General features: G+C 37.1%; 1 protein-coding gene across 3 annotated transcripts in view; it reads left to right on the top strand.

Annotated features, from left to right (window-relative positions):
- Positions 1 to 9,270, top strand: part of LOC113498550 (TBC1 domain family member 4) — a 53,074-nt gene extending 43,804 nt beyond the window's left edge. For all 3 annotated transcript variants that reach the window (XM_026878590.1, XM_026878592.1, XM_026878591.1), the window contains 12 exons: positions 26 to 134; positions 852 to 945; positions 1,286 to 1,401; positions 1,708 to 1,854; positions 2,748 to 2,912; positions 3,598 to 3,762; positions 4,560 to 4,711; positions 5,192 to 5,290; positions 5,867 to 6,020; positions 6,816 to 6,985; positions 7,531 to 7,677; positions 8,305 to 9,270. In XM_026878590.1, the coding sequence (XP_026734391.1) occupies positions 26 to 134; positions 852 to 945; positions 1,286 to 1,401; positions 1,708 to 1,854; positions 2,748 to 2,912; positions 3,598 to 3,762; positions 4,560 to 4,711; positions 5,192 to 5,290; positions 5,867 to 6,020; positions 6,816 to 6,985; positions 7,531 to 7,677; positions 8,305 to 9,147 (2,361 nt within the window). In that variant the 3' untranslated portion in view covers positions 9,148 to 9,270. The remainder of the gene's footprint in view (positions 1 to 25; positions 135 to 851; positions 946 to 1,285; positions 1,402 to 1,707; positions 1,855 to 2,747; positions 2,913 to 3,597; positions 3,763 to 4,559; positions 4,712 to 5,191; positions 5,291 to 5,866; positions 6,021 to 6,815; positions 6,986 to 7,530; positions 7,678 to 8,304) is intronic.
- Positions 9,271 to 12,521: the final 3,251 nt, after the last annotated feature.

Below are 12,521 nucleotides of genomic sequence, written 5' to 3' on the forward strand. Positions count from 1 at the left end.
ATGAGTCGTTACTTTTACTGTCCAGGACACATCCCCCCTCCCCACACCGGTCCCGGATACGTCAGAGGTAGTGCCTGAGCTTCTGTCTCCAGACTCCGGGAGAGCCAAGAGTTTGTCTCCGGCTGTCATCGAAGGTAATTAAATAAATAACATAAGTTATACGTCCTGGCAGGTTATAGCAAATCTACTCTTTTTTTTAAGAACTTTGTTTTTAACAATTATATTGGTACCACAATGTAATAAATACATAAAAAAATAAAATAGTTAAAAGACCGAATAAGAAAGACTAGACTCTTTTCAATACTGGAATTACTGATGTGAGAAGAAAGGCTGCCAGGCTAAAATGGGATTTTACCGTCCATGGCAGACGCGTTTGGACGGTGACCGCGTGGGCAAGATCTGGGAGAGCCTTTTGCTCAGCAGTGGGACACAGTGGCCTAGAAAAAACATCTTGCCCATGTATTGGAGCTTTTTTTTTTGTAATTGGTTATCTTTAGCCCAAAATCTTGGGTTGGGTGAATCCCAAAATGCCCCTGTGGAAGCCGGTAGCTGTTGCCACACCAATGTAAAACAAATATGATTTCATATTGAGAAAGTATTCTATATAGGAAGTGAACGAAAGTTTAAAAAACACAAACTTATCAGCTTTATAATACTAAACATCAAAATCAAAAAGTTTTTAGTTTTAGTATTGTACTATTGTACCTATTCCAGCTGCTTCTCTATTTGACCCAAAGGTCGACTGGTATACCACAATTGTAAAAAAAGTTTAAATAAATAAATAAAATTCTTTGCACTATCAGATCTGTTTCGAACTTTTTGTGTATAATCTTTTTCTCTTTTGTAAACAGACTTGACTCCCTCTCCGCGATCCAACATGACTCCCACTCTTGAAGAGGACGAGGAAGCTGGCACTCCTCCAGCCAACTCTCCTATGATGGATATGTAAGTGTTTTGATGTTATATGTAGGTATATTATTCCATTGTGGTGACAAATTGGATAAAGATAAATTCATGTTTTTCTTAAAAAAATGACTCCCGCATGAAGGAATTGAATCTTTATGTCGCGGGGAATTTCACAAACATTCAAGTCACATGCACAAAGACACCCAGACGCAGGACAAGCATTTTTGGATCACACAAATTCTTGTCCTGCGGGAGGTCGAAACCGCAAAACGGGTTTTCAATCAAAATTTTCCAACAGTCTCAATTTTGTTACCGATGACTTACATTTTCATTTGCCTGTAATTATTAACTAAAATATATAATATCTCGTTGTCTCCAGCTTTCTAAAAGTGAGTGACAGTCGTCCAGCGCAAGTTGAAGCTGGCACCGAGAACGAGGCGACTTGGAGACAAGCTATCTATGAGAAGGTGGCTCAACCTGATGTGCAGATTGAAGGTAAACTTCTATGGGGCAATGTTCAGCAGGGAACCAGTCTAACAACCCGTCTGCCTACTAGAGTAACTGGGTTGAGGCGGTCAGATGGGCAGTCGGTCCTTGTAAAACACTGGTACTTAGCTGAAACCGGTTAGACTGGTAGCCGACCCCAACATAGTTGGGAAAAGGCTAGGCTAAAGAATCTATTTGACCCGTTATATCAGGCGAAGATTATTCCCTTGCATTTTCAGTTAAAAATTGCTTCTCCCCTTCCCGTTTTCTTTCCTATACAGATATAAATTTTAAACCATTTTTTGTCGCTTCTAGGAGATCTACCATCAACCCGTCTAAGAAAAATATCAGCAGCCAAACAGGGCAAAAGAACGAAAGAAGAATTACGTCAGCTTTGGAAAATGGCCATCGACCAGACTATACTACTGGTCAGAATGGAAAAAGAAAATGCTAGACTTAGAGGTAAGATTAAAACTATTGTTTTATCTATATAACATTCTCGTGTCACGGTGTACGAAATTGAACACCTAGAAAACGGCTTGACCGATTCTCATGAAATTTTATGTGAATAATGTGGCATAACAACTTTTCTGGGACAGCTACATAGGTAGTATAAGTACAAAATAAAAGAAAAGAGCTTGTTTAAATTGTGGGTAACATTTAATAGTTAGACTGGTCTTTTCAGCTCTTGCCAATACTTTCTGATAGGCCCTATCAAAAAATACTAGTGGATATTTTGTGTCAGGTTGAGGTGCAAAATTACCTCAAACCGATCTGGTACCTCTCTAAAAAGTCCAGTCCAAGAAATACTTGTATTATTTAATTATATATAAACTAAAGTAAACAAATCTTTTTAATAATAAAATTGCATAAGAAGTCTAAATAGGATCATAAAAATAGCTCCAACGAAAATAATGAAATTGAAGCGTTGATAATATTTAAAAAAATAATTATGATTGCACCTCACGAAAGTCATCTTGAATAATAGGGATATAATAGTGTCCTTCTTGTAGTTTTTTGTATAATAATGGACACGTATTTTTAATTTGTCCCGCAAACATAAGTTGACCAAATGACAGTGAATGAAACTTACGCGTGACGTCACGATTGAGTATAAATTTTACTCCATCGTTACGTCACAAGCCCCCTCTCCTAAACTTTAAAGCAGTGAATCTTTGTCAATTCTAGTTTTTCTGAAAAAGGAAAAAATACGTGTCTCATACTTTTCAATTATCTAACTGAGGGACTAATGAGATTTTTTCTTTTTATACCCAGTCATCATCCCTATTAAATCTCTTTAGCCTATCATAATCTACGATTGTACATTGTAGTTAATTCCCCTCTAACCTATACAGAAAGTGAAGAATCATCAGCTGTCCGCCGCATAAAGCTGGAGTACACTGAGTTGGGTACGTGCGCGGCCGGCGCCATACTCATGTGGGACTCGCTGCTATCCAGGGACCACTCGCAACCCATGGCTAAGGTCGACCGGCATATGTTGACACAAGCGGTAATACAAGGTAAAAAATCATAATAATTTTATAGTAAAACGACTTGAAAATAAGGTAAAAGGATTTTTTGTTCACAAAAGGAAAAATATTTGTATGACTATTATTTTAGAAAATTTCAGGAAATCCTGTCTCTAGAAATAAAAGGGTTCACTATAAGTGAGGTGGGAAACTTACTACTATTACAGACAAACATTAACCGTGATTGCTAGAGAGTTGAAATTTTTCCAAATTATGTGTTGTTGCCTCTATAACAAGAAATACTAGAAATAAACTTCAGCTTCTTACAACAGCTCTTACTTCCAAATAAATTTGTTAGTAGGTAAAATTTATTAATTACTAAATCGATTTGTTTTTCTTTCCTATTTGTACTGATCTAACACTTAAGCTGTATTTTTTCACTTACCCCTCACCCGAAATAAATAAATTTCGAAAAGTTCAAAAGGAATGACGATAAATACGCAACATATTGTAGTATATGTGCACCTTTAATGAATAAGGGCAAGGGGAATGATGGTAAATACCCAACCTACTGCAGTACAAATGCATCTTTAAGTGCCTCCCCCAGTATTGCGAACCCGATTTGACACTTATGCAGTATTTTTTCGTTGCGCCATTTAAATTCATTCAAATAAATAAATTTCGATAAGGGCAAGGGGAATGAAATCGATAAATCCGCAACATATTGCCCATGCAGGCGTCCCGCGCATGTCCCGCGGCGCCGTGTGGTACTTCCTGGCGGAGCAGGCCTCGCTGCGCGCCGCGCCGCCCGACACGCGCGCCGCGCCGCTGTACCACGCGCCCTACGCCGCGCTGCTGGCCGGCCTCACCAAGCATCAGCATGCCATACTCATCGACCTAGGTATTATTTATTTATTTAATTATCACACTAATCCACCATTACAGGTTACTTAACCTAATGCGGTAGCTAGGACTAAACAAAGGTTAAGTATTTATGTGAACTAGGGTTTCAAAGATTGAATTATTATGCACATAGTTGCAGGTCTAAATTCCAGCAACTGTTTTAATATATAATTTTCTGATAATTCTGATATGCATAGGCAATAAGTTAGCCTGATACACGTGCCCATCATTGCTCCTCCTGGAATTGCTTGTTGCTTCATCCACTTTTCTCCTAGATATGAAATCCTTACTATTATTATTATTTATTGAATTTAAAACATTACATAGTTGGTGATACAATACAATATCCCACAAAACCAGTTCAGTGGTTTGACTGTGGGAGCACGGCTTTAGTTTTTTACAGTTATATTAATTAAGTATCTTTATATGTGTAGTTTTAAGTTTACATTAGTATCTTTATCCTTATGTATGTAGTTTATTTATATAGTAGGACAACTTTACATTTCTATAGTTGTTATATTGGTGTGGAAGTGGAAACTTCAACATTAACGTTGTGTTTTTTTATATGTATGTATTTTGTAATTGTTATGGAATAATTTTATACGAATTGCTGTTATCTGTACTTCTATACTAATATATATATATCTGAAGAGTTTGTTTGTTTGAACGCGCTAATCTCAGGAAATACTGGTTCTAATTCTTTTTGTGTTGAATAGACCATTCATCGACGAAAATTTTAGGCTATATATCATCACGCTGCGACAACATGATACTATAATTTGTGCCTCTCTCCAGGACGTACCTTCCCGAAGCACTCGTACTTCGCCTCAGCACTTGGTCCGGGACAGCTAGCTCTGTACAACATCCTCAAGGCGTACTCCCTGTTGGACCCTGACGTGGGCTACTGTCAGGGTCTGAGCTTTGTCGCTGGGGTACTGCTGTTACATGTAAGTGACCAAAACTTCGCTGAAGTCGCACTTACCCATTGTCTACCTGAAAAGTATATATATATATATGGCTGATTGGTCGTGGTAATGCCAAACTCACTGAGCGTGACGTGTCGCGGGTTTGATCCCCGGGTATTACAAGCATTTGTGTTGTCCTGAGTCTGAGTGTCTTTGTGTATGTGCATTGAATGTTTGTGATACCGCGACACGAGGTTAAAATTCCGTAATGCGGGTTTTTTTTATAAGAAAATTGAATAAAACATTTTACTTGTTATCTTTATTTCTTTTTTCTTGGGGAAAAGTGACTTAAGTCGGTATTTTTTGAATATTTCTTTTTAACAATTTTTATATGTGATGTCGAAATTGGCATAACTGCAGTCCAAGATCTAGCGTAGCAAAAATTATGAGACTAAACCAGGACTTATTATAATAAAAAATATACGTATAAGAAGTCTAAAGCTAGTAAAACTATTTTTGTAGATGGAAGAAGCGGAGGCATTCGTTCTCCTGCGCCACCTGATGTTCAGACGCGGGCTGCGGAAGCAGTACCTGCCTGACATGAGCGCGCTACAAGTACAGGTAATAAACATGTCGATAGAGTATTCAATTAAACACTTGATCACCAGTCATTATCGGTTATTCCTAGCGACTTCTTACAACGCCTATTTTTATCATCAGTATTTGTTGCTATAACGGTAAAAGAAAAACCTCACAAGTAAAAATGTATGACCTTCTAAATCGTCTAAGTAATGTATTGGAGATACAGCCTGGTGTCGGACGGCTGGACAGACTGATGGACAGACAGCGAAGCCTTAATAAAAAGGTTCCGTTTTTACCCTTCGAGTACGGATCTCTAATAAAATGACACAAGTAACGTCGAATCGTCCGACGTCAAAGACAGTAAAGAACTTTTAACCTAGAATATTAAAGAAGGAGAAACAATGGAGTTGCTATAAAGTTTCTACTGTGTTAATTATGGATTTACTTAAAAACTTCTAATATATTCTGTTTGTTTTTGCGGTTTCGGGTATGAACGTGTTCGATCACAACGCAAGGATTTTTCGGTTTAGTTTTTAGGTATAGTGGTTGTAGTTTGTATAAGGACGTTTTATGATATTGTTAGACCTACATTGCCATTTTTCGTCTATCCCCCAGCTATACCAACTCTCCCGCCTTCTCCGTGACCATGAGCCTGATCTGCATGAAAAGCTGGAAGCCCTGGACATCTCGCCGGCCCTGTATGCTGCTCCCTGGATGCTGACACTCTTCACCAGCCAGTTCCCACTTGGATTCGTGGTCAGGGTCTTTGGTAAGGAGTATCCTTATTTTCCTTTTTTTACGATTCCCGTATTAAAGAATCCTGGTTAGAATAATGGTCTTAAACGAGGTTCGACCCCCGACACGTCGCACTCGTTGAAATGGAATCATTTATTCTGCAAGTAAGATATATCATCACTTTTACATGTCTTTTTTTGAGAAAGCTGGAGTCGACATTTCCTATCTGACTACCCTGAGAAGAAATGTAGAAACAAACTCAGGGGTCACTGTCTCTTTTAAAGTCCAGACAATTTAAATGCATAAACCAATTAATATATGGTATTGGTTTGGCTTGGTGACCTCAACGCAACAGTCAAAGCAACTTTTCCCAATGCTGGATTAACCGGGCAACTAGTCGGACCCAACCGGAGTCTTTAATTGAGAGTCGAACTGTTCAACTCGCGACCCTGCCGTGTCAGCTCATGATTAAGAACTCCAGTTTTGTCCGAAACTAGTCGGGCGATCCCGATAAATACTCGTGAGTAAACCGTTACATCATTTAATAATGAATCATTCTCACGAGACTAACTATAACTAAAGAATAGATTTAAAAAATCGAAATAACCACTTTATTAATTGTCACTCTATTCAAATCATCAAAGTCATAAATTGTATTGTCATCTAGTCTAAAGCTACGCTGAAAATTTCAGCCTGCTAGCTTATCGGGAAGTGCCTCAAAATTGAGTTACAAAACTCCACCCGGAACGAAAAACAAGCAAAGAAAAAAGAGAGTGTATAAAAACGTGGAAAAATACTTCTTTGTTGAGCTTATTTCTTCCTCTTCCAGATCTAATCTTCCTAGAATCCTTGGACATCGTCTTTTCTGTGTCCCTGGCTTTGCTGTCAGCCCACAAGGACGGTCTCATGCTGTGTGAAAGCTGTGAGGAAGCGGCTGAATACCTCAAGCACAAGTTGCCTGACATGGACAAGGGCTTCTACGAGAAGGTTATGAAGAAGGTAGGGAAGGAATTGGATATTATTTGCTCTTACTTGCTTTGCTATGATTGATAAAAGGATAGCTTTTGTTTTAACCTTAAATTAATAACCTTAATTTGTTTTAACCCCCTTGTTTAGTGGGGGACTTCACAAACATTCAAGTCACATGCACAAAGACACCCAGACTCAGGACAAGCATTCGTGGATCACACAAATGCTTGTTTTAAACGCTCATTGAGTTTGGCGTGGTGACCAAAGTATCTTTTCCAACCTATGTTAGAGGCGGCTTTCAGTCTAACCGGATTTAGCTAAGTACCAGTGCTTAACAAGGAGTGACTGTTTATCTGACCTCCTCAACCCAGTTACCTGGGCAACAGATACCCCTATGTTAGACTGGTTGTCAGACTTTATAGCTTCTAACTACACCGACACATAACGATTGTCAAAGATGTTTAATTAGCAGCCGGGACCCACAATTTAACCATGACAACCCTTAAGCATGAGCTGACGCAGTGAAGTCCATAAATCACATGTTACTTTAAAAATACCTTCTTTTATATCCTCAGGTACTAAGTTTCGATATAAGCCGTCAGCTGTGCGACTACGCCGTAGAATACGCTGTGCTACGAGAGGAAATGCCTCGCTTGGCCTCGCTTACAGAAGATAACAGACAGCTCGTAGAAGATAAGAACAGGATGAGCGAGGAACTTGATGTGAGTTACTTCTTTTACCTTCTGTGTTATGTACAAGGTAAAAGCAGCCTTATTTGTATTGAAAGAGAGTCGCTTTTGCTAATGTTACTGTCTGTGTTATGTACAAGGTAAAAAGCAGTCTTATTTGTGTTCTGATAGAGTCGCTTTTGACAAAGTCAAGTATTGAATATCAGTGACAAGGTGAAAGCAGCCTTATTGACTTTTTAATAAGATTGCTTTTAAGAAACTATTCGTTTAATTGAGTCAACCAAGATATTTGATTATTTAAGTTGATGGATCATGAACAGTTATTTACTTCCATGTGTAAAACTGATTAAGGTGAACCCTGGTCATATTTTCATTGCTTATTGGCATTGAAACATAAAAAGCTGTATAATATCAAAGAAAAATCTTTATCTTATTTTTTATCAAATGTTTAGGATTTTGTACGGAAAATATATTTATTTTAGAGAATTTACAGGCTTTTTTTCACGATAGTTGCTTATTTTTACGCCAGCAGCGTTTAATACCAAAACTTGTTTCTGTTTAGGCCTCGAAAAACGTTATTCTGTTGATAGAAACATATTTAATAATGCGTATCTTGATGCAATATACTGTCTGTCTAAATCATATATTTCTATTTTACAGGAGGCCATGGACGCGATAACAAACTACCAGAAGAACCAAACTCGATTGGAAACGATCAACAAATCATTAGAACAACAACTAACGTTACTAAGCAGATACATCTCAGCACATTCAAAACAAGACCTTCCTTTAGAAGTCAAGAAAATAGTCCAAAACCACAGCAAAAAACTATCCTTCAAAATATTCTCCACGAAGAATAACGAAGAACAAGACGATCCAAAGAAGAACTTCAAAACAGGATTGAGTTCTCCAAATCTCTTCTCCAAAATCGCCAGAGAAGATTCTCCAAAGGACATAGAGCATGAAAGAAGACAGTTTATGATGAAGAAGTCACAATCAGTGCATTCTGGTTTAATAGCAAACATGAAGAACTATCAACTTAAAGTTCTAGAAGAAAAGAATGGGAATCACAAGGCGGAGAACATTACAGAATCTTTGAAAGAACTTGGAAAGAAGCATTCTGGCTTCTTCGCAAGCACTCATGAACAAATACGGCAAGAAAGACTCTTTGAACACGAACTAAAAAACAATTTCGACGAAAATCTGAGGCGTTTAGATCAAAAATTGAACGAGAAATTGAATCCGACATCTTATATGGACGATTTAAGCATATTCCAGAGTCGAAAGAGTATGTCTCTTAACCTACAGACACCAAAAGAGGGTAAGGTTAACGACAGTGGTTTTGTCACGCCTTTGAGTCCGGAAGATAGTAAGAAAGATGATTCCTGCTCAACCATATCCCATCCTCTGAGTGATGTCGATGTAGAAATCAAATTTGATGGGCAGTCGACGAAATTGAAACAGATTAGACCGATAAAGAATATTCAAGTTGAAAAATCTTAGTAGTAACTGCAAATGTCTAATATATAATCTAAAATTATGTAGTTAACTAGCTTTTCGCCCGCGGCTTCGTCCTCGTCGAGGTCGGTTACATCGTGTTTCCAAGAGAACTCTTCAAAAGTCCGGGATAAAAACTATCCTATGTTCTTTCTCAAGGTCAACTCTATTTCTGTACCAAATTTCATTAAAATCGGTTCAGCGGTATAGACGTGAAAGCGTAACAGACAGACAGACAGAGTTACTTTTACATTTATAATATTAGTAAGGATGGAATAGCAGTTGAAGTGCATATAAAAAAGCTCTAAGATGATGGTCCGCTGTGACCTTGGTTTAAAATGAAGGGTTGAGGGAGCGAGAGAGCGCGCTATAAGGCGTAGCTTGCCATTTCGCTTCCTCTATTGCAATGATATAACTTTGAGAGATGGATATAAGGAAACTTGGCAACAATGAAACACTTATCTGGTACTATGTATATGCCTTGTGTTAAATTCAGCGCTGTTTGCCAAGACAATAGTTGCAAGATAGTCTTGCAATTGTCTTCCAACCAAAATTGATTCAAATTGTTCTGCCTTAAATTGATTTGCGATATTTCGCCGATAAAACAACTTCATTTATACATTAGTGAGTAAAAATATGAAAGTTACACCCTGTATTGTTTAAAAAACAGGCTCACCATAAGCTTTTAATCAGGAGGTCTAGACTTAATCGCGAATAGAAAACGCCAAATGTATTCCTTTTCAAAAAACGACTTCTTTTTTCTATTTGGTTAATATACAACCTGGTGTCAGAGTGTATCCCGCCCGTAGACCTCTGACGTGACACAACCCTTGAAACATTCTCAAGTGTGCTAGTATACTACCCATGTTTTCACTCACTGATTTTAGCATGTACCAATTAATATCACTCAAGTTCAAAGTCTGTTCAATACATTGGAATATTGCCAACGTTAGTTCTAGAAGAAATGAAACTGGTCTTATCTTCTGCGGCTGTTGAAAGCAAGAATATTTATAAGTATTATTAACAGTTCAATCACTTAGTTTAGTTTTATAGCGCCATCTGTTAACAAAATAGTGGAATCACAAATACGTTATTATAATGTAAGACTATTGAAATTCAGCGATGTTTATGAGAACTCTGTTATATATTTTTTAAATACGCTTTTTTTGCTTGGATATGAACAACTTTCCTTCACCAAAAAACTGTATAATTTCTAAGTCTTCTTTAGTATATTCTTCAACTCACAACGCCATCTAGTCTCAAACTAAGCAAAACTTATATTACAAAATACAACTGATAAACATACTTATTTACTTCAAAATACATTCATATTATAGATAAATTACACCCAGACACAGAACAAATGATCGTACTCATGACACAAATATTTTTCTGGGTGGGAATTAAGCCCTGGACATAGCAGTTATTAACACTAGACCAACAGGCCAGTTTTTATGCAAAATGTGATCACGTGATTAAAATTTGAATAGTATTTTCTTTCTAGATAAAAGTAGTTTATTTCCAAAATCTGAAGCGGTATTGATTAATTATATAACCGAGATCTTTTTTACCTCGTTGTAATATTTTTAAGATATGAATGCAAATGAAAAAATAATGGCTTTTTATAAACATTACAAATTGTATGTGTTCATAATATAAGTGTTTCTTTGGCTTTAAAATGAATGATAAATATGTATTAAATGTATAGAACTAGAAAAGAAAATGATAGAATGTTTAATGGTACCTTAATAGTGAACAGAAAAATAGCGAAGATTTAACAAAATCGGTATTTTTGGCTGTAAAGTGGCTTTTGCAAATTAGCTAATAGAAAGTTTTCATATTGGACGAAAACACCCGTCAGAAAAAGCTCGAAAATATCTGTATTCCCGCTAAAATACAGATGTTTTAAAAGTATGCTAATCTAGGGTGATAATTATGAGAGGCCTGTAGTGGGTCAGTTACAGGCTGGTGTTATTAACAGCTTCGGTAATGGCGCCCCACCGTGGGGCAGCTCACAAGCGTGGTGATCAATGCTCGTTCTCTGTATGAAAGGCCTGGCTTGGGACAGGTACAATCTGGTGTTATTCTCAAAATCGTGGTGATCAATGCTCGTTCTTTGTATGAAAGACAAAAACAGACTGGTGTTATTAACAGCTTCGGTAATGACGCCCACCGTGGGGCAGATCATAAGCGTAGTGATCAAAGCTCGTTGTCTATATAGGAGCCTGTAGTGGGACAGTTACAGGCTGGTGTTAATTATCATCACCTTTATTATATTACGCTGCGTGGCGGTCACTATGACTAGTTAAAAAATCTCCAAAGTGGCGCTGAGGGAGAAGAGCTGACGTAGTCTAATAGAGGTCACTGAATAAATGACCCAAAAGTATTGTTACATCAAAAAATGGTATCGTTTTAATGGCTTAAGTATTGTAAATGAACACAGCTTAATTAAGATAGGAGTGTGAACAATATAAGTAGATTTAGTGTAAGTATTTTAATGTTAAACGATGATGTTTTGTTCGTAAACTAAATTAGAGTATTGCTATCTCTGTCTTACGTGTGGTGAGAGAAAAGGACAGCGATAGATGTGTTAAAGATGTTACCTAGTTATGTACTTCGGAAACTTTGTTTTTTTTTTTATATTTCGTACAGAATAAATAAGGTTTTAGTGAAAGAGGAACAAACATGCATACATACAAACTTTCGCGTTTATAATATTAATAGGATGTTATATTTTTTAACACCAAGCTAAGTATTAAAAAAAAAACATGTAGACAACTGTTCCATCCATCTCTTTCCAACCACAGTGTTTAGAGTAAGATAGCAATAGTTTTAATTTAGTTTGTGTAAAAAACATTATTATAGCCTAGCTTTGAAGTCACAGCTACTAAACACCAATATTATATACACAACAGATATAAATATATATAATAAATGTATTGTATTTTATTTATATTATTATGCACAACATATAAGTATCAATTACTAGCAGTTACCTGCAACAAAACGAAAATGACCCCACGAAACAAAAGAACGGGATAACAACTATCCTATGTGTTAATCCTGGTTATAAACTATCTGTGTACCAAATTTCGTCTAAATCCGTTCAGTGGTTTTGGCGTCAAAGAGGAGCAAACATACATATACACAAACTTTCACGTTTATAATATTAGTAGGGGTATACTCGCGCGTATTTCTCATGACTCGCGGCACCGCTGCTTCAGCTCATGATTAAGGACTCCGGTTGGGTCCGAAACTAGTCGGGCGATCACGATAAATACGCGTGAGTAAACCGTTGCATCTTTTAAAGTGATTTGATGTTGACTCTTGGTTCAATGTGGTCACTTTGCTATATAAAAATACAGCATGTTTCAAAAGAG

Source organism: Trichoplusia ni, chromosome 11 (assembly GCF_003590095.1).
Source record: "Trichoplusia ni isolate ovarian cell line Hi5 chromosome 11, tn1, whole genome shotgun sequence".
NCBI classification, from domain to species: domain Eukaryota; kingdom Metazoa; phylum Arthropoda; class Insecta; order Lepidoptera; family Noctuidae; genus Trichoplusia; species Trichoplusia ni.